This window comes from Symphalangus syndactylus, chromosome 19 (assembly GCF_028878055.3).
Source record: "Symphalangus syndactylus isolate Jambi chromosome 19, NHGRI_mSymSyn1-v2.1_pri, whole genome shotgun sequence".
NCBI classification, from domain to species: Eukaryota; Metazoa; Chordata; class Mammalia; order Primates; family Hylobatidae; genus Symphalangus; species Symphalangus syndactylus.
Window position 1 is genome coordinate 36,373,753 of NC_072434.2, and position 22,748 is coordinate 36,396,500.

The 22,748-nt window shown below is 34.1% G+C and overlaps 1 protein-coding gene across 2 annotated transcripts in view; it reads left to right on the forward strand.

Annotated features, from left to right (window-relative positions):
* TPR (translocated promoter region, nuclear basket protein) overlaps positions 1–22,748 on the forward strand; it is a 68,920-nt gene that overhangs the window by 45,606 nt on the left and 566 nt on the right. The window contains exons 33-51 of one of the 2 annotated variants that reach the window (XM_055234976.2): positions 239–382; positions 702–900; positions 1,831–2,036; positions 2,243–2,304; positions 2,839–3,047; positions 3,989–4,261; positions 5,039–5,187; positions 6,018–6,101; positions 9,879–10,079; positions 10,941–11,072; positions 11,312–11,402; positions 13,297–13,481; positions 14,585–14,653; positions 14,763–14,857; positions 16,750–16,856; positions 18,284–18,379; positions 18,509–18,665; positions 19,542–19,660; positions 22,411–22,506. In XM_055234976.2, the coding sequence (XP_055090951.1) occupies positions 239–382; positions 702–900; positions 1,831–2,036; positions 2,243–2,304; positions 2,839–3,047; positions 3,989–4,261; positions 5,039–5,187; positions 6,018–6,101; positions 9,879–10,079; positions 10,941–11,072; positions 11,312–11,402; positions 13,297–13,481; positions 14,585–14,653; positions 14,763–14,857; positions 16,750–16,856; positions 18,284–18,379; positions 18,509–18,665; positions 19,542–19,660; positions 22,411–22,506 (2,674 nt within the window). The remainder of the gene's footprint in view (positions 1–238; positions 383–701; positions 901–1,830; positions 2,037–2,242; positions 2,305–2,838; positions 3,048–3,988; positions 4,262–5,038; positions 5,188–6,017; positions 6,102–9,878; positions 10,080–10,940; positions 11,073–11,311; positions 11,403–13,296; positions 13,482–14,584; positions 14,654–14,762; positions 14,858–16,749; positions 16,857–18,283; positions 18,380–18,508; positions 18,666–19,541; positions 19,661–22,410; positions 22,507–22,748) is intronic. The other variant, XM_055234977.2, reaches the window with a different exon arrangement.

The following is a 22,748-nucleotide window of genomic DNA, read 5'->3' on the forward strand; positions in this document are numbered from 1 at the left end:
TTGAAAATCCAACTATAATGCATCATTTTGATTAGCTGTTTAGTATTCAGTTACGTGGAAGACCATAACTAGTTCCCCATTTTTGGAGATTACAGTTGTTTCATAGAAAATTCTGTTTTGAATACCTTCAAGTATAAAATTTCTTTGCAAAGCTGTGATTATTTTCTTAGACAAACTTGCAGAAATGGAATTACTGAATATAAATATGTAAGTGTATTATTACTGTTTGTTGTCTTAGGTTATGGAGACATCAGCTCAGTCCTCTGCAGACCATCAGGAACAGCATGTTTCAGTCCAGGAAATGCAGGAACTCAAAGAAACGCTCAACCAAGCTGAAACAAAATCAAAATCACTTGAGAGTCAAGTAGAGAATCTGCAGAAGGTATGAGTGTGAGAACAGTCTGTTCCTAATTCTTTCCTGTTATACACCTGAAGAAATATGTGTTAACTACTGATACTTTCTCTTACCATGTGGGAATGGATAAATTTTATTCTTTTTACTTTGAATGGCTCATGTATGTAAGTAGTACCCAATCATCTTCAAGTGTGCGTTTAGTTGGTCTGACCACCATTTTTATACTTATACTTCCATTTAATCTTTTAAAAAGCAAATTAGTAAGTTATACTTTTAAGTTGCTACCACATACAGTTTATATTGAAATGATTGAATTCCATGGTGAATACTTTGTTTTCCTTTAAAGACATTATCTGAAAAAGAGACAGAAGCAAGAAATCTCCAGGAACAGACCGTGCAACTTCAATCTGAACTTTCACGACTTCGTCAGGATCTTCAAGATAGAACCACACAGGAGGAGCAGCTCCGACAACAGATAACTGAAAAGGAAGAAAAAACCAGAAAGGCTATTGTAGCAGCAAAGTCAAAAATTGCACACTTAGCTGGTAAATATCTGTTTAAAGTTTGAACTTGGTAGTGAAAGTTGATTATGTGTTGTAGGCTTAAAACTAAATGGAATAGAAATAAAAGGTATTTACTATGAAGGGCGTTTGTGTGTGTGTGCATGCTTTAAATATTAGGAATAAGAGCAATCCTGATTTTCCAGTGATGAGGATATCCTTGATATGATGAAATTTTTCTCAATTGTTGGCTGGCAGTAGATAATGGAGTACTGCTATCCTTCTGCTTTCATGAATAACAATTCTACCTTGTGACAGAGATCCTTTGAGCCCAGACCGTGCTGCCTAGAAACCTTATGTAGACTGCATAAAGATCTTTACCAGCCCAGGAATTTTTTTGTGCCTCATTTGGTGGAGGGCCCCTCTAGCTCTTCAGGGAGATACCATGTCAAATTTATGAAGAATCTAGTTCTTAAGGCTCAGGGCTTTATTCAGCCTTGCCTATCAGTCTGCAGAGTAGTTAAATAAAATGTCAAATCAGTTGGATTTTGTTACAAGCATTTTTTTTTAAATGATCTCTAAGACAATGTCCTAACAACTTACTTGATTTTAAAAGTTGTTGAATTATTTTTAAACAGTGCTGTAGATTATATGAAATAAAAATTTTGCAGTTAATAGTAATGAATGATACATTGAAATATAAACGGGCTTCTGTTAACTAGGATCTTTAGCTTTTTGAGATTTTAGTTAGGAAAAAGTAAATTTTTATGTCGGAGTAAGTATATTTTATATTCTAGTAATAAGTTAAAACATAAATGTACTTAGAACTTTGCTCATTGAGATGTATGGTGTATCATAACTAATATAGATGTTATAGTAGTAGAATCTGATGTGACCATGTGCCAATTAAGTGCATAAATGTTGTTTTAAATGTTTGATTATAATATTAATATAATCACCTGGTTACTTCTTTAGGTGTAAAAGATCAGCTAACCAAAGAAAATGAGGAGCTTAAACAAAGGAATGGAGCCTTAGATCAACAGAAAGATGAATTGGATGTTCGTATTACTGCTCTAAAGTCCCAATATGAAGGTCGAATTAGTCGCTTGGAAAGAGAACTCAGGGAGCATCAAGAGAGACACCTTGAGCAGAGAGATGAGCCTCAAGAACCTTCTAATAAGGTGATTAGCTAATTCTGCTTAAGTAACAAGTTGTTTTTCTTTGTACATTTTACTTGAAAGTGCTTGGTGATATAGGAGCCTCTGTCAGTGAATTTTGGCTAAAATTCAACATATGCAGAGAGAATTAACAATGAAAAATTTTTTTGTGGCATTTTTAGTGGACTCTTGTGGGCTAGGAACAACAATCAAGAGCTTTCTCTTTATAGGTCCCTGAACAGCAGAGACAGATCACATTGAAAACAACTCCAGCTTCTGGTGAAAGAGGAATGTGAGTTTTAGTTATTTCATAGTCTGTTAATTTTCTTTTAAAGCTCGGGGAATATCTGGTGATCTTTCTGTTTAGGAAAAAGAAATCTGTGTATTCTATTGTAAAAACATACACTAAAGAGTTATTTTCTCTGCAGAACCATATCATGTATTTGCCAGCTTGTTTTCAGCATACTTTCAGTCCTATCAGATGAAGCTTTGTGACAGAGAAAACGTCTCTCATCTTTTAGTTTACAGTTGGTTTCTAAGTTAGGCTGCTACTGATTTTCCCTGTGATATTACATGATGACAGATAGAAAATGCTGGGCTGAGACTTGGGTTCAGCAATTCAACAGCTAGATACATTCTGCATTGTCAGGATGCACCACTCTGGAGCATTCCCTGTATAGTTTTTAATGCTTAAATTCAAAACAGCTTTAATAAGGCTCTGAAATATTTAGTGAACAAAAAAATGGAGACCTGTACTCACTGTGTTTTTAAAAGTATTTGCGTAATAATTTGTTATTAATTATTCTTGCATTTTCTCCTCCATAAGTGCCAGCACATCAGACCCACCAACAGCCAATATCAAGCCAACTCCTGTTGTGTCTACTCCAAGTAAAGTGACAGCTGCAGCTATGGCTGGAAATAAGTCAACACCCAGGGCTAGTATCCGCCCAATGGTTACACCTGCAACTGTTACAAATCCCACTACTACCCCAACAGCTACAGTGATGCCCACTACACAAGTGGAATCACAGGAAGGTTAGTAAAATAATACAGATCTGATTAGACTGATTGCTTATTTAGATTTATTATGAGAAGATGACAGTAATTTCAAAGATAAATGAAGCATCCACTACAGCTGAAGTCACATCATTGTAAAAATGGGTGTTTAATATTTGAAGGACATACTTCTAGGACCAGAATTTTCACTTGTAATCACAAAGAATATATGAAATCCACTTTGGAAAATCATACTGAATTACTGGCTCAACCCAACATTGCTTTCTCACTGAAACTGACCATTTCATTGCTTTCTTCAATTTTTTCCCATGACACTCTGTTACTCATTACAGCAGTTACAACTCTGTATTTTATTCTGTGGTATACATGCTTTTTACTCCACTACATTGAGCTCCTCAAGGGCAAAAATCTTGGCTTCTTATTGTTTAATCCCTTTACCTAACTCCACAGTAGGTGTTCAGTAAAACTTTGCTACCTGCATATTTCCTTAGATTCTTATCTCGATAAATGTTAGAATTCAGTAAATTATTCAAGTATTTCTCTGCTGTGAAAGTAGAGAATGTTTTATTTCAGCTACATCCAATAAACTAAATATATAACTAATTAAATTTACTATCTGTTATAGCAATTAAAAGCAAAATGATGCTTAATGAAAAATTCTAATTTTACTTTGAGCTTAATTTCATTAATTTTATTCAACAGTAATTTAAATGAATAGATGCAAAATCAGTTACAGATACTTATTTATTTAATTCAGGCAACATTTTATTACATGCTACCATATCAATTACATAGGGAATATAAAAATACATAATACATTACCTTTACCCACAATGTATTTGTCTACCAAGTGCCAAGAGAATCTGTGTGAAAGGTGACATGTACCACAGAATAGGAAGGATAATTTCAGCTTTGATAAAAGTAGAAGGCTTATATTCAGCATTATAATTATTTTTCAGCTATGCAGTCAGAAGGACCTGTGGAACATGTTCCAGTTTTTGGAAGCACAAGTGGATCCGTTCGTTCTACTAGTCCTAATGTCCAGCCTTCTATCTCTCAACCTATTTTAACTGTTCAGCAACAAACACAGGCTACAGCTTTTGTGCAACCCACTCAACAGAGTCATCCTCAGATTGAGCCTGCCAATCAAGAGTTATCTTCAAACATAGTAGAGGTTGTTCAGAGTTCACCAGTTGAGCGGCCTTCTACTTCCACAGCAGTATTTGGCACAGGTAAAATTAATTTTAAAATGAAGTCAGAATAGACCTATGCATTTATAAGATCTTGAGTATATCTTGAGTATATATATCTTGAGTATTCTTTGTACAAATGAAGTTAGAATAGACCTACGCAATTATAATATCTTGGACATAATAAGTATCACAAGTATTCTTTGTGCATACTTGCTTTCTACCAGGAATTAGAATGAATGAATATATTGCTAACATTTTATTTCATGTTTACCACTGAATATGACTATTTTAAATTAGTTGTTTGTCATTAAGATGATTCTCCCCCTCCAGTTATTTTTTTACTGGTTTTACATATTAACACAAAACATATTGTAAATAATTTAACGGAGGTCCTGAGGACTAAAAGACACCTAAGATAAGACTATATATATACTGATTTACATACAGTGTACATTTTTTCTTATTCAAGGAGTCCTGAGTTTTATAGAAGGTCCCATGTAAACTTTGTAGATAACAACATATTAGTACAATCTCAGTGAATCAGATACATTGTAAAAATTGGCTGGCTTTATTAAGCAAAGCTTGGGTTGGTATAAAAACATTGACTCAGAGCGTAAGTTGCTCTTTGTTTACCCGTAGCTTAGCAGAAACAAATTATGTTGATGGACATTGATCTAGGAGTTGATTGATTGTATTTTAGTAATTTGTACAATTAAATGTTTACTGTGTTCTCCTTTAGTTAAGTGGCCATATTGGGTAAATTATCTAAATTGAGTTATTATCATGCTCTAATTCAAGATTTATGTAATTTCAAAGTTTCGGCTACCCCCAGTTCTTCTTTGCCAAAGCGTACACGTGAAGAGGAAGAGGATAGCACCATAGAAGCATCAGACCAAGTCTCTGACGATACAGTGGAAATGCCTCTTCCAAAGAAGTTGAAAAGTGTTACACCTGTAGGAACTGAGGTGCATAAAGTTCTTTCTATTTTAACTTTTATCAGTAGAGTTAAGGTACTCTTTTCAGTTATAGCCTAAAGAAAATTAACCTTTTGGGGCCAAAATGTATTATCTGGAAAACACTTTTATTGAACTTTCTACAGAGATTCCACTGACAACCCAGGTATTATTACCAACAGTGTTTTATATTCTTGCATATCTTTAATTGAATTTGTTTCTATTTCAATAAAAAAAACAGTCATAAAAACATAAGTTGAAAAAAAGAAAAGCAGTTGTTACGTTGTTTACAGCATTTTATGGAGCCCTCCTCCCCCCACAAGGTGGTAAATATTTATATTTCTCTCATTCATGTCCAGTGTTGTCTGAGACGTCTACTAGCTTTAATATGTATCCATAGGATTAACACTCATGTAGCAATAATGTGGGAAAGTGCAGAACTAAAGAAATAAAGAAAACAAAAGCAAAAAAAATAAATAAGTTGAATTTCATCTCAAAGTTTCTAAGTCTCATGGACATCTGTTACCTGCTATCTTTTTCTAAGATTAGCCAAAATTATATTCCTTTTTGTTGTTAAGATTAAATTGTAATGAAGCAGGTTTCAAATCAAACATTAAGGCTACTAAATTAATTGTATTAGCGTGTATTAATGTTCATAAACCTTACTTTGTATATACTGAGGAGGAATGTGATTATAATTTTTAAATAAATTTTTTTATTTTTCTATAGTTTCATAAAATTATAGATTTGAAGAGTTTTTTCAAATGAGAGAACTAACAAAAACAGGTAACCCTTCATCTGCTACACTGATATGGTTAATATATTAGTGTATTATGATACAGGAAGAAGTTATGGCAGAAGAAAGTACTGATGGAGAGGTAGAGACTCAGGTATACAACCAGGATTCTCAAGATTCCATTGGAGAAGTAAGTAAAAACATACCTAAAGTAGCAAACTGTTGCTTTTCGTGAATGAAATTAGCTTTGACAAATTGAAAGATTATTTGGTCTTTTTTTTTTACTTGTTCTTATTATATTTAATGAAATACTACTAGAATTAATCATTGCAGAGTCTTCTTTTACTCCTATGAGTATATTGTACTGCCTTCTAAACTTGTATTAAAGAAATGTTTTTGTTCATATATAGCACAGATTTCCAGATTTTTTAGAGTTGTGAGCCAAGATTTTTCACTATTTTAATTACATGGAATACAAGAGTGCTGGTTGCATCTTGAGTTAATTTATAGTGCCCCATTTGCTGGTTCTCTCTTACTCCCCTGTATTATTTCCCCTACAGAATTAAAGTAATCCATAAAAGGAAATGCATTTATGCACCTCTTCATTTTTTGATCTCTCATTGAGGTTCCTCTAGAGCAGTTTTACTAGCGGAGAGAATATAGACTCTGAAGTTACAAAGCATGAGGTGTCATTCCTAGCTCCACCACTAGGAAGCTTTGTGACTGTAAGCATGTCATTAATTCCCTGCATTGTCTCATTTGTCAAAAAATATAATTTTTAGGATTGTAAAATACCTAAAGTAGTACCTGCCACATATTAGGCACTCAGAATATTATTACTTTCTTTTCTTCCTTCTGTCCCACAAAATGAGAATTCATATTGTCATCGAGAAGGCCCCCAGGGTGGCTAAATAGTGTTTAATAGAAAGGAGAGCTTTATTAGTGATATCATTTTGCTAATGAGGAAGAAATAGTCTCCAGCATGGACCAAAGGTGTTCTGTCTTCACACAGGGCAGGGACAGGTGTGGTTTTATGCCTCACAGGGTCCTTATTACACAATAGAGTCATACATATTCAGCAGGTTTTGGGGAAACGCTATACATATTTATGAGGGGAGCTGAGCATGTGCACAGTAGGTAAATATATATAATATACATCCCATGTTCACTTTGGGGCAGGGTTTTAGCATGAAAATAAGCTGGAATTTCGCTCTTTACCTGAAGAGTGAACAAAAGGTGAACTACAGGACGCAAAGACAGTTTGCGCGCAGCCTTTTTAAGCAGGTTGAAACTAACTTAAGGTGTCTGCAGTTGCTTGCCAGTGCTCTCTACAGAGTTGCAGTGGTCTGGATTGTAAATCAGAGATAGGAGTCTGATAACTTGCCCGATAGCTCCAGTTAGAGGAGTTTAGCAAAGGCCTATTTTTTTTATTGTAACCATACGAATTTAGAAATTTACCATGCCAGACAGGCCCTGAACCCTGGACCTACGGGTAACTTTTGTTTCCTTAACCTTAGGGTTTGTCTTAGTTGACAAAATGGCATCTATTTTGGTCTCTCAAATCACAATATATGATAGTAATTAAATATCAATATTTAACACAGAACTCATTACTATATGCCAAATGTTGATCTAAGAAATTTTTATCTATTAACTAATTTAATCTTCATTATACCTCATAGTTACAGAAACTGATACCCAGATAAAGTAGTGTACCGAAGTTCACGTAGCATTGGAGCTCAGATTCAAACCCAGGCTGTGTAGTTTTCAACTGTCCTAAGCTTGAAACAGTACTTTTCTCTGAATAAACTTTCTGGATCATCTTATGCTATAATTATTTTATCATGTAAAATTAAGGAATTGTCTCAAGCTAACCATAAATAGCCATATCGCAAGTAAATGTTAATTTCTTAGCTGCATTAATTTTGCAAGTTAATTTTACCAGCTTTCTTTGACTGAAAACACTAAACTAAATCTTCAGATGATTATGTAGTACAGGTTGAACATCCCTAATTTGAAAATTCAAAACTTTTTAGGTGCCAACATTGCAAGCCACATGTGTAATGTTCCACACCTGACCTCACGTGATGGGCCACAGTCAAAACAGAACTTCATTTTATACACAAAACTATTAAAAATATTGTGTAAGATTAACTTCAGGCTGTGTGTATAAGGTGTATATGAAACATAAATGAATTTTGCATTTATGCTTGGATCTTATAGATATCTCATTATGGATATGCAAAAATTCCAAAATCCTAAAAAATCCAAAATCTGAAACACTTCCGGACCCAAGCATTTTAAATAAGTTATTCAGCGCGTACTATAAATGATATCTTTTTCATCTATTCTTCAGAGAGCATTGTTTCTGAAGAACATAACAATTTGAAAATAATAAGATATTAATTTCTGCCTTCTTGTCAGACTTGGTTAAATTATACTGAAATCTTCTGCAAAAGCTTTTTCTTGAAACTGGCAAAATTGTCTGTGACTCCAAAATACCACTTGGATTTTTATTCCACCCCTCTAGCATTGTCTACTGAATGTGTAACAGTTCGTTTTTCTGATTTTCTGACAGTGAAGCAAATGTTCTTTACAAGTGTTGCTTTTTCTGAAATAAGCATGTCACTTTGAGGCACTTTTTAAATTATACCATGACTTACTCATTTTTTCCATTATGGCATATGTAATTTTTTATGAATGTCTTAGTTTAAAAGATACTGTTGCTGGCTTGTATAAAAAATTGATTTTAGTGAGTTCTTAAGCCAAAAAGACATTTAACTTTTGATAGTAAATATTATAAATGAAGTTAAAATAATAGTTTATTTCAGTAGTTAACAAAATAGAATTGTGGAAATAGATTGAGCAAGGAATTATTTAGTATCTGATATATTTATTTTGGTTTGAAGGCTTGGAATAATTGGAGTTTTGGGGAGGGAAGAAGTTCTTTGTAAAAAGACAATGATAATAACTTATGTATTCAGTGCTTTTCTTTGTAAAAAGACAGTGGTAATAGCTTATTTATTCACTGCGTTTCCAAATTAGTTCTAGTTTGGGAAAACCTTCTCTTTAAACATTGCAGACCCATGAGTATTTTTTTTTTCTTTTCTGACTTTGGTCTGCAGCTGTATTATGCACTAACCGCACTGGCCATTGAGCAACTGAAATATGGCTGTCCAAATTGATACAAATATAAAATATACATCATATTTTTGAAGACTTAGTAGAAATTTTAAAATGTGAAATATCTGGTTAATAATTTTTACATTTATTACATGTTGAAATAATATTTTGGATATATTAGTTAAGTATATTATTAATCACCTGTTTTTAAGTGGCTACTAAAAAATTTAAAATTACATGGCATATTCCTGTCTCACAGCACTGATATACGATATCACACTAGTAGTTTTGAATGCACAAATATTTGTTTATATTTTTTTCTCTTTTTCTTATTGGAGTATTAACCAATAAGATTTATGATAATTCTTCTGTAGGAAGACATTAAGGAAACTCAAAGGTTCATCTTCTTTCTTCAAAAATACTTGAAATACCATTTTTAAAATTAAATGTAGCTGGCTGAGGTAGCTCACACCTGTAATCCGAGTATTTTGAGAGGCCAAGGCGGGCAGATCACTTGAAGTCAGGAGTTCGAGACCAGCCTCGCCAACATGGTGAAACCCTGTCTCTAATAAAAATACAAAAAATTAGCCAGACGTGGGGGGGTGGTGCCTATAGTCCCAGTTACTCAGGAGAATTTCGCTTGAACCCAGCGGGGCGGAGGTTTCAGTGAGCTGAGATAGCACCATTGCACTCCAGCCAGGGTGACAAGAGCGAGACTCTGTCTCAAAAAAAAAAAAATTAACTTAAATGCTGCTAGTCCATAAGTACTCATTATTCTTTACTTTGACCTATAATGTATGTTTATAGGGCTCTTAATTCGTTTTTAACTTTTTTATTTTTAAAGGGAGTTACCCAGGGAGATTATACACCTATGGAAGACAGTGAAGAAACCTCTCAGTCTCTACAAATAGATCTTGGGCCACTTCAATCAGATCAGCAGACAACAACTTCATCCCAGGATGGTCAAGGCAAAGGAGATGATGTCATTGTAATTGACAGTGATGATGAAGAAGAGGATGATGATGAAAATGATGGAGAACATGAGGTAAATTTGATTTGAAATCATCTAATGTTTTTAAACTATTGGATGAAAGTGCTCAAATCCTTGGTATACTAATGCATTGGCTGTAAATTCTGGTTCCCAGTCAGCTTAAATAGATTATATTGTTTTTCTTCTATCTTAATTAGTTCAGAAATCAGCATTTTATAATGAAAATTAGTGTAGAGCCAGTGATGGAATGCCCATTTTTAAAATTTTGTTTCATTTTGTTTTTTTGATGATTGATGAGTCTTTTAGGATTTGTTTTCAATTAGACCTAATTTTAAGTCTTATTGATAAGTGACTGTATGGCTTTAAATGTAAGTGCTATGGTTTCTGGAGATAAAAAGAAGAAACAAGAATTGTTTTTGTTTCCCCTTGGAGCCCCATAGTTCATTTTTGTCATTTTTTAATATACAAAGTGTATTTTATATATATAAGGTCAAATTGTGTGTTTTATTTTGGGGTTTAATCCTATATTGACAGCTTCTCATTTTAGATTAATAAAGCAACATTTTTTTAAAAGCTCCTGATACAGTGTAATTTTATCATTTTCTTCAACTCCACCTGTTTAAATTTAGAATTAAACTGGACCGCTTGACATTTTGCTGACACCTGAGGTCTATATTATCTTTGAGCAATCTCATGCAAGCAGTTAGAATTCAGAATTGATCATTATTGCACTAATTCCAGTAAGTATCACAGTTGTGATATTTGGTGCTGCTGTACTAATCCCATACAACTCTCAGGACAATTCCTATCTTCTGATTAATGAGTCACTTAAATTTCTAAGTGTGGTATCTAGACGTGCAGAGCATGTGGGCCACATTCTAAACTTTTATTTATACCTGGGGAACTTTCTACTAGGATTATGAAGAGGATGAGGAAGATGATGATGATGATGAAGATGACACAGGGATGGGAGACGAGGGTGAAGATAGTAATGAAGGAACTGGTAGTGCCGATGGCAATGATGGTTATGAAGCTGATGATGCTGAGGTAACTGTCTAGAATTTTGACCATTCATAGTTCTTTCTAAGAGCTTTCTTTAACTCGCTGTTTTCCAAGGATATAGAAAGGCTTATGAAATTCACTAAAACCTTTAGGGGTTTTGTTCATTTGTTTTTTGTTGTTATGGTTACTTATTTGTTTTTGTTGTGGTTTGGTTTGGTTAATTATTCTGTCCGGTTTTTTTAACATATTTATTTGAGCATTATGTTAACACGTTTTGTTTTTAGGGTGGTGATGGGACTGATCCAGGTACAGAAACAGAAGAAAGTATGGGTGGAGGTGAAGGTAATCAGAGAGCTGCTGATTCTCAAAACAATGGTGAGATTTTTATTAGTCTTTCTTGAATTGAATATCTCTGGTATTTTCTAAACTAGAATTGCACTTAATTATAATATATAAATTTATTTAGCGAATTGGTAAAAAGAGATTGGCCCCTGTTCTAGCTTTGTGACTATTGTGCTCTCATAAAAAGTCTACTATGTTTATGATTGTTAGGTGCTGTCATTATACTCTTTTCTGCCTCATTGGACTGCTGTAAGATGCAAACATTTTGTAACCCTTACGGTATTATAAATGCTATATGCTGCCATTAAGAGGAAAAATTAAATTAGGGACTACTTGTAACAGCAGTTCACAACCAGAGGAGGTCAGTCTAATCAAGCTGCATGCTTCAAGATTTGCTATTGGAGCTTTGCAGTATGGTCTGGTTTTCCAATGAATAAAAGATTTTTGGATCAATATAGCATATATTTTGTTAAATCCTGGATAAGTCTTGGAGGTCCACTGAAAAGTTGTGGGCATTAAAAGAGTATGGAAGTCCTAGAAAATAATTTTATTTTGAAATGTGTATTAAAGAATTAGTGATTGTGTGGATAATAGATAACAACTGATATTAAGCCAAAATCATTAGTGTTGACATAGTAAAACCTTAGCTGTTTAGTTTAGACTAATGGGAAAATACTGTATCTGGGTTTCTGTAGAGGCCCGGGTATTTAAAAGGGCAAGGTATATTCTCATTTTAACTAAAGAACAGACAAAAATTTAAACTTTTAAATTTTTTAATAGAAAAATATATTAATGAATATTAAGCCATATAATAAGTAATACTATTCTTACTTTTAAAGGGAGATGAGAAATTGATATACTTCGAACAAAAATTTACATTTATAAACAATTTGTAGATTAAGAAACATTTTTTGTGTATCACATAGTTGAAATATAGAGGGAGGAATTTTTGCTGCTCTAGGTCTCCCTCCCTCCCTCCCTTCCTCCCTTCTTTCCTTCTTTTTCCTATTTATTTTTATTTTTATTTTTGCAACCAAGCAAAAATAGGCCTAGTGGCCTGAATAAAATTAATGGATGGATTTGAGTACATTTCAAGCAACTACACTTGTATTGAATTGTTTAATTCTTGTAGTAAACTTAATAAGGTTTAGATATCAATGAGGAATCTGAATCGCAGAAGTAAAGTGACTTGAGGTGTCACATAGCTTACTAAGTAGCTAAGTAGCTTAAGTATTAGAGCAAGGATCTGAATCTAGACCTCAGACTTTTAAACTATGAAATTCTGTGACATCCTGTTCAACTTTTCATAGTAGAAGATGTCTTCTTTTGTTGCTACAGTGTATGTAGAAGAATATTCACCCTGAGAGACATTTGTTAAAATTCAAAATTCAGGAAAACCAAAAGATTAAAATGTAGTTGTAAGGCTTTTCCTCTGTCTTTATCCTATTTGAGTGTTATACTGATTCTCTAGTGGTCTAACCTTTAGGTAATTTGTCTACTTTATTAAAATTATGTAATCCAAATTTATTAAATGTTAATTTTAGTTTTATTTTATTAAATGTTTAATTTTAGTGTTTTAAATATTTATCATATGTCGAGCTAAGAGCTTTATGTTCCTTATCTGAAATCTTTAGAAAAACCATTCTGGAAAAACCATACTTGGAGGTTACATTTGCTCTATTAACCAACCAAAAAATAGACTCAAAGAGGTTAAGAGACTTGCCCAAAGCCACACAGCGAATAAGTACAGATCCCATTATATCTGAGTGTAAAGCCCACATTTGTTTCCATCACACCTCACTACTTTACTTCTGAAAATATTCGTGCAGTGAACATTCCTGTTGGCAAGATTTATACTTCTAGGGATTGTCCAAGTTTTTTTGTGGTAAATTTAGCAGTTCAGAAGTAAATTTCTCTTTTCCTATAGGTGAAGGAAATACAGGGGCTGCAGAATCTTCTTTTTCTCCGGAGGTTTCTAGAGAACAACAGCCATCATCAGCATCTGAAAGACAGGCCCCTCGAGCACCTCAGTCACCGAGACGCCCACCACATCCACTTCCCCCAAGACTGACCATTCATGCCCCACCTCAGGAGTTGGGACCACCAGTTCAGGTATTAAAAGTACTGGTCATTATGAAAAATGAACTTGAAAAAAATCATGGCTTTTCTCCCTTTCCATTATGTATTTCTGTCTCTCTCTCAGTTTTTTAAAATTAGCAATCCCATGAACTTTTTGGTATTTTGGCATATTTTTATAAAATTCTTTGAACTGAAACTAATCTCTGAGGGATGTTTAGAAAGGCAAGTGTTACTAAAAGTTGTGCATACATTGAAATGGTTATAGTCATAGCAAATAAAATTGTTTGTTATTTCTCAAGTGAGAAAAGAAAAAGATTTTCTTGGGTTTTAATTAAAGTACATTTTAGCAGCTCACCATTACCTGATTTGAAGGTTTCTTTCTCTACAGTGCACATATTTATAAAAGATAAAGGAATTTCTGTTGTACTTAACAGAAGAATATTTTTTCTCATTTCTTGGTAATCACATATTTTAACTTTTAAGTTTAATGAAGGTATGTATGACCCCTTATATTTAGCATGTAGTAGGGTCGGGCATCTCTTAATCAGAAGCACTTGGAAAAAGAGTAGGAAAAGTACAAAGGTTCTATTAATTTAGCTTAAGTTTTTCCCTATAAAATAGTATGTGGAAACACAGTCAAATATAGATTCTACTAAAATACCACTAGTGAAAATCACTTCATGATGGGAAAATATAAAGTCTTAAAGGATCATGTATGGAGGCTACCAAAATATATCCAATCTATCCATTTAGAATTGTCTTAACTGGAAAACAGTTTAAAAGACAATACTGCTGTTTGAACTCCAAAAGAATACTTGCTAACACTTCCAACTAAGGAAATAGGAATTAAATTTGTTTACATACAAGATGGTATCATACATCTGTTTTAAGTATTGGTTAATAATTGATCTGCTGGTTAATAGAATGATTTTTATTTGTTAATATTATAGACTATAATTAAAAATTTGTCATTGACTAAAAGTGATTCTTGGCGGGTTTTCCTGGGAAAATGTCCTAATTACCTGTCCGCTAACTATTTTGTTGGCAGCGTAATAAGCTGTATCTGTTGACATTTGGTGTTTGTTTCATTGCCTCATTTCTTAAAGCAAATGTAATTCCTTTTTCTTGACACGCAGAGAATTCAGATGACCCGAAGGCAGTCTGTAGGACGTGGGCTTCAGTTGACTCCAGGAATAGGTGGTATGGTAAGTACTTACCCATTATGTAAAAGTAATTCATTTCTTGAGCAGATATTTATATAGTCCATATGTTTGGTGTTTTGCCTGTTAACTCTGTTTTCTATCTTTGTTTTAGCAGCAGCATTTTTTTGATGATGAAGACAGAACAGTTCCAAGTACTCCAACTCTTGTGGTGCCACATCGTACTGATGGATTTGCTGAAGCAATTCAGTAAGTTAATGAAAGAGAAACGTATTTTGTAACTAATCAAACTTTTAGTCTTTCTCTGTTAGTTTATCATTTGGTTAACTCATTATTTGTTGAGTCCCTCTCTACTGTGTACTAATAAGTACTTGAGGTAGGTCAGTTGAGGATGTATTGTTGGGGAAAATTATACAGAGGTGAATGACATACAGTTACTTCTACCAAGAATTTTAAAGTTAAAGACAATATAAGAATGTTTAAGAACATGGCCTCTAGAGTTAGAATGCCTGTGTTTGAAACCTAACTCTACTGTTTACTAGCAATAGCAAGTTCCTTAGGTTCTCTGTTCGTGAGCACCTTCATTTTAAAAATGGGAATAACAATAGAATAATTTCTATTGCCTAAGTTATAAGAATTAAGTGAATCAGTTAATTTGTGTTAACATGTTTAGGATATTACCTGATACATGATAAATTGCTTTATAGTTGTTGATTAAGTGTTGGTAATTACAATGATCGTAATTTATAGTATTCTTGTGAAAGCTAAGCAAATGAGCAACTAACTGTAATGTAAACAATGTAGAAGGATAATAGAGGAATAAGCAGTAGGCTTTGTTAATACAAATGAAGAAGTAATTTATTTCAACAACTAAGGAGAAAGAATATGAGATGATTTAACGCAGATGATACTGAATTCAGTCTTGGGAAAGAATAGCTAGCATTTATTGAGCATTTTCATGCATTAGTTTATTTAATCCTCATAACTTAAGAGAGTGGACATTATTAATGTTGTCATCTTGTAGTATACTGAAGCAGAGACATGTTATCAAATTTGCCAGAGGTCAGACAGCAAGGAAGTTGCAGTTTTTAGTTTCAAACCAGTTAGTCTGGCTGTAGAGCCTATGTTAAGTGTTGTGCTATACCACTCCTCTTAAAAGGGTTGAAAGGCTCTCCATGTGCAAGTGTACACATTTGTTCGTGGCTAAGGTATTAGTTGCATAACAGGATGTATTTGAAGATCAGAATTTAAAAATTTCTACAAACTTAGGGAAAGGTTGATTGTTCTGTAGATGTGGTAACATGTGGCAGTTAGAACCAGTTTTAATCTTGCTCAGTTAGCCACAATTTACCTTGGCTAACACATTTTTACAAACCAACCAATCAATTTCAGCTCCTTCCTTCTGAAAGTCAGCACTCAGGAAGAGACTCACTCCAATAAACATGCAGAATTCTGAGTACCAGCAATCAACATCATTTTCACTCAAATAAATGTCACTACCCCTGTGCCTCTAGAAGTCACCACTTCCTGAACTCCATGTTTCCTAAAGACATTATTAGCTCACTAGCTAAGGAAAGATAGGCAGAGTTAAATAATGCTAAGTTTTATGTCCTGAATTATAGGCAGAAAGATAAATGATAATATTATTAGGATAAGGAAGAAAGCAAGTTTTTAGCTATCTGGTATTAGAATTTTCTTAAACCTTTGGAGCTAGCTAGTGAACTCTTAATAAGCTAGACAGGTGACTTGATTTTTCTATGACTAAATGAAAACTAAGATAAAACTTTGTCTCGTGACTTCATTCTAACTCTTTTTTGTTATGTTTCATGTTGAGTTTGTGTTGCTTTCAATTTATCTATGTGAGGATATCTGAGACATTCAAGAAATGTGAGGCATAGTTCAGGAGAGCTGAAAATTATTTACATATAAATCACAGGTTATTACTAAATTCATGACAGCTGATAGTATAAAAGGATTTTTTATAAGTAAGAAACCCTTTAAAATAAACAGACTTTATTTTCAAACTGTTTCCTTCCCAGTGTGTTGATGTTCATTCTTCCTTCTTCCTATATTCTTTTCACCATTGTGGTTTAAATAGGTTAACTTTAAATTTCATCTTAAATTAGTTTTTGTCCATTTAGTTCGCCACAGGTTGCTGGTGTCCCTAGATTCCGGTTTGGGCCACCTGAAGATATGCCACAAACAAGTTCTAGTCACTCTGATCTTGGCCAGCTTGCTTCTCAAGGAGGTAAGTAGTTAAACCTTTAGATCCCCTGAATTTGTATGTATTTGGTAATAAACTATTAAAATGTGATTTAAGGGGGAAAAAAGAGCAAATGTAAATATTTTTAAAATTGATATTGTTTGCTAATTTTTTTTAAAAGTGCTGTAGTATATTTATTAAGTACTGCCTTACATCTATCTTTCCAACAAAGTTCTAATTTCTTTGAGCATAAGGATTCGCTTTTACATTAGTATCTCTTCTGGCTCCTGGTGTATCGTCATACATGTAGTTTAAGTATTGAGGAATATGTGTTGAACCAATAAATACAGGTACTACTAGCCATTTTAAAGTTGTTGGAAGGAATGCAGCATGTTTTCTGTTTACAGTTTGACACTTGTAACATTCCTAATTAAATGTATAAGGCTAGTTATACTTTTTGTATTAACATTACTTAAAAAAACAAAAAATAAAAGATCAAAATATGTGGAATAAAATGGCCACTACATTAAGTAGTAGAATTAGCTAGTTTTCCACATGTGAATTATGCTATTTGTGGAATTGATTACCTTTTAATCCTCAGTTGGAATGCATATTACCCTCTTTATTTCTGGGAAGCCGTCTGGCACTTGGTAAATGAATAGAGAATGCATACTACTATTATAATAAGCTCAATCTTTAGCCCTAATAAAAGTCATGTAATGTAACATCTGCTTGTTTAGGATATTAGTTGTAACACTGAAGGCCTCTTCTTATATGAAATTGTAAGTTGACTTCGTAAATTTAAAATGCTATGTGATTTTGTGACTTGTATGTTAATACAATTTCCTAGACTTGGGCATCTAGGCTTAAATTGGAATGCCAATATTAACATCCATAGTTGGATACTCAATAAAATTAGCTTGTATGAAACTCTTAAGAGCATTTTAGCTAATGTTTTAAGGGTACTTTAGCATTAAAAAGTTTAAAGGATGTCTTTAAATTGTATTTAAAATTTTGAGGCCAGGTGCAGTGGCTCACACTTGTAATCCCAGAACTTTGGGAGGCCAAGGCAGGAGGATCACTTGAGGCCAGGAGTTCAGGTGCAGCCTTGACAACATAACAAGACTGACCCCTGTCTCTACAAAAATGAAAAATAATTAGCTGGGCCTGTGTTGGTAGCCCTAGCTCCTTGGGAGGCTGAGGTGGGAGGATCACTTGAGCCCAGGAGTTTGAGGCTACAGTGAGCTATGGTGGTGTCACTGCACTCTAACTTGGGGGACAGAACGAGACCCTGTCTCTAAAATAAAAAATAAAAGTTTGAGAGATGGATTTTTGCCTGATGGAATAATTAAATTGTGGACTTTAGTAAAGTTGTGTATCTCCAATAATTAATATTTTTCTTTCAGATCCCTGACTTGTTGACAATTTTATGTTTTTTTCAGTCATTCATTAATATTCAGAATTGTCTTTAGGTTTAGGAATGTACGAAACACCCCTGTTCCTAGCTCATGAAGAAGAGTCAGGTGGCCGAAGTGTTCCCACTACTCCACTGCAAGTAGCAGCCCCAGGTAGGGATCAAAGGCAGATAGTAGGTTCTGTTTTATTGGTAAAATGAAAACCTATGAAATATCTTCTGGCTAAAAATGTGATAAACCACAAAGTTTTAAAGTTCTTTTTCTTGTGTTGTCTTTTTAAAGTGACTGTATTTACTGAGAGCACCACCTCTGATGCTTCGGAACATGCCTCTCAGTCTGTTCCAATGGTGACTACATCCACTGGCACTTTATCTACAACAAATGAAACAGCAACAGGTGATGATGGAGATGAAGTATTTGTGGAGGCAGAATCTGAAGGGTAAAAGTTTATTTTGTTGTTTTTGCTTGCTTTAGTCTCAGCAGACTTTTACATTTGTTTTCCTTTAGCCAAGAAACAATCTGCAACGCTGTGTTTTGTTTTGTTTTGTTTTGTTTTGTTTTGTTTTGTTTGTTTTGTTTTGGAGACAGAGTCTCGCTCTGTCGCCCAAGCTGGAATGCAGTGGTGTGATCTCGGCTCACTGCAGCCTCTGCCTCCTGGGTTCAAGCAATTTTCTGCCTCAGCCTCCCAAGTAGCTGGGATTACAGGCGCCCGCCACCATTCCTGGCTAATTTTTGTAGTCATTTTGTACTGAAGTTTTCACATGACTTAAACTGGAGCAGATTCATGTTATTCTTGTACTATCTCCCTCATTTGTGTCTTGAATAGAAGAGAGAAAGATGGATGTAGTCACTGAGTGAGGAATTTTACATACCCATAGCCTATCTCATCTGGGCTAGAGCCCGTGGTTTAGTTACTGGTATACTATTTAATAGTGTGACTATTGTGAACTTTTTAGTACTGTGCTTTCCTAAAATGTTGTTTTGCGATTTATCAAAATCTGGACCATACATTTCTTATAAGTGTCAAGAATGTGAACATCCTTGTCAAAAGGAAAAAGGAAACATAAGAAAAGGAAAATCATAAACTAAAATTGGAACATGCCATAGTGAGAAAAGGAATGAGGAAAAAACAACTTGAGCTCTTTTCTCCCCCTGCTCCTTTGAAAAATATATATGGTAACCAAATCAGTCTATAATTTTTTGTTTAAGGGAACTCTGGATTACTTAAGTGATAAAATAGATTTAAAAGAGTGGATATAATTTAGGATTGACTGTAGGATCAGTTTTGTATTTTCTAAATTTTTCTTTTCCTTAGTATTAGTTCAGAAGCAGGCCTAGAAATTGATAGCCAGCAGGAAGAAGAGCCGGTTCAAGCATCTGATGAGTCAGATCTCCCCTCCACCAGCCAGGATCCTCCTTCTAGCTCATCTGTAGGTGAGTTCCTGCCCTTGACTGCAATACAATTTTTATACATCAAACTTGTTTGTGAAAACACTGCTTTATTAGTAACAAATTAATAATCCTTTTTTCCTTTATTTTAAAATGCTTTATTTAAAAGAGAAATTTTATTATTAAAGAGAACTTGGTTTATATTGAAATCATTATTCTAAGAATATTCTGGCATCGATAATAAGAAATATGGACATGGTGGATCCATCCCAAAAGAATAGCTCCCTCATGTTTCATCTAGACTAATGGTTGTCAACATATGTTTGTAGAGCTCTTGGGTCTTTTAGAGGTGCTACAGGGGTTGTAGTGGATGGGTATACTGGGAGGGAGGCTAAGGAGTGCTAGGGCACTCCAGGCCTCTTGCCTCTGTTTGAACCACTGTAGCTCCATTTTTATTTGTTCTGCATATTGGGGTTCTACATGAGATTTGATGTGGAGAGTTAAGGGGTGAGAGCTCAGTTGCTTAAAAAAATTGTTTGAAATTTACTGATGTAAACAGTTTCAGAGTTTGGCTTTTCAAATTTTTGAAGTTAATTTTGAAAAAAAGATATGTATTATTCCTGTAATAGAAGTTATTTTTTAGAATAACAGTTAGCATTTACTGAACACTTAACTGTGTGTCATGTAGTATTCTGAGCCCTTTACTTATATTTACTTACTTGATTCTCACAACTCAATGTGGTAGATACTCATCCACATTTTATAGATGTGGAAGCTGAGGCACAGAAAGGGTGAATAACCTCTTCAAAGTCAAATAGCTAATAAGTAATGGACAAGCAATGATTACACTGAAGAAGTCTGGCTCCAGAGACCCCACTCTTAAACAATACACTATACTAGCTCATCTATCTCAAATTTTTAGACAGAGAATTACCTTTATTATTAAGGATATATAGTACTTGGTCATTCAGTCTGATTATTTTAATTTTTAATTGTTTACAGTGGTAATTCTCAAACTCTGCCATGGAACCTTCAGATTTTATGGCAGACCTGCTCAGTTATTTATTACTTTTTTAAATCACAGAACTTTGCTATCCCAAAATCTCTTCCCCTGCTTCTCAGCTGCTTTGATGTGACACATCAACCTATTGGCTAATATCCCTAATATCTACCATTTCATATCTGGTAACTTTAAATTTCTATACATTATGTAATATGGATACTCATAACTAATCTTGCAATCAGGATTTAAAATAATGTATGTAAATTACAGAACCATTTCATACGCAGTAAGGCTCAAAAAATGTAAAACGATCATATTAATGATTACTGAAGTTTTGTGCCCCCAGTTATATTTTGATGTCCCATAAAAATTGGCTTTCCTCAACAGAGTTAGCACTTGTTATATCTTATCAGAGCTTGTATGAGAAAATATGGTTGTTGTTTCCTTTAAAGTATAATATGAAATTACGATGTCTTTAAATTTATTTGATAATGTAAAACTGTACTTCCCCCATCTGAGTATTCATTTGGTCAACAAATATTTGACAGTGTAGCAGGCAGTTTCATAGGAAGCATCACTAAGAGAATGTGACATTTAAGATCTGAAAGAAGAAAGGGATCAAAGCTATGCAGTTACTTAATGAAGAGCATACTAGATCAAAGAAAATATTAATAGATGCCAAGTCCATAAGGCAGCAGTGTGTCTGTGTTCAGGGTCAACAAGGAGGCCACTGTGGCTGGAGCACAGTGAGTGAGAACAGAGACTAGCAGGAGATATGTTAAGAGGCGGGAGAGGATAGATCGAGTAGTTCATTGTAATTGCCTTGGCTGTCATGGATACCGGAAGCTATTGGAGGGCTTCACACAGAATAATGACATGACATGATCTGATCAGTTTGGCTGCTGTGTACAGAAGAGATTGAAAATGAATAATGGACAGAAATGAGAAACTTGGGAGGCTACTGCAGTACGTCAGGAAAAGATAGTGATGGCGTAGGTGAGATGGTAGAGTTAGGGTTGTGAGAAGTTGTCAGATTTGGGATATATATTTAAATTTGAGCATTCATGATTTGCTAATAATGCATTTGGGGTGACTGAAAAAGAAGAATCAGATATAATTTGTGTTCTGTTGTAGGCTATTTGCTGAGGGACTTGATATTTTGTTTTCTGTTGTATTTCTCAGCACCTGGCACTATGTTTGATACATGGGTAGTCAACAAGTAAATATTTATTAATATAAGTGAATGAATGAAAAAAGTCAAGCACTTCTGGTTTTTTTTTTTTTTTTTGAGACAGGGCCTCGGTCTGCCTGGTTTTTTGTTTTTTTGTTGTTGTTTTTTTTTTTGAGGCAGGATCTCACTTGTCTCCCTGGAATACAGTTAGCTTGATCATTTGATCATGGCTCACTGCAGCCTCAACCTCACCCGGGCTCAAGTGATCCTCTAGCCTCAGCCTCCTGAGTAACTGGGACTGTAGGCATGTTCCACCATGCCCAGCTAATTGTTTTGTAATTTTGTAGAAACAGGGTCTCGCTGTGTTGCCCAGGCTGGTCTCGAACTCCTGAGCTCAAGTGATCCTCCCACCTTAGCCTCCCAAAGTGCTGCTTTTTTTGTTATTTAACCATTTACCCTTTTTTGGTTTGTTAAACGTTCCTCATTGTTTGAAAAAAGAATTGAAAACAAATGGACAGGTCTGCATCTTATTCATTCATTCATTTAGTAATTAGTTTGTATCATTATAAATGCTTTCTCATTTTTTCACTTGCTTTTCTTTTATCTTAATGTTTTTCGTAGATACTAGTAGTAGTCAACCAAAGCCTTTCAGACGAGTAAGACTTCAGACAACATTGAGACAAGGTGTCCGTGGTCGTCAGTTTAACAGACAGAGAGGTGAATTTCCGACATAACCGGATTACATGATAGAATGTGGAATAGTAATAAATGGAACAAGTTTTCTAATCCTTAAGCCTCCAATTTATTTTTTTTAATGTTCCAAAGTTTTATTAAATAATTACATGTTGAGCAGGTGATATTTACCAATCTGTAAACTTCATGTAGACAGATTTGTATACCTTAGGTATATAATAAATATGTGCTTATATTTTATATTTATTGATTTCTTCCTTAAATCC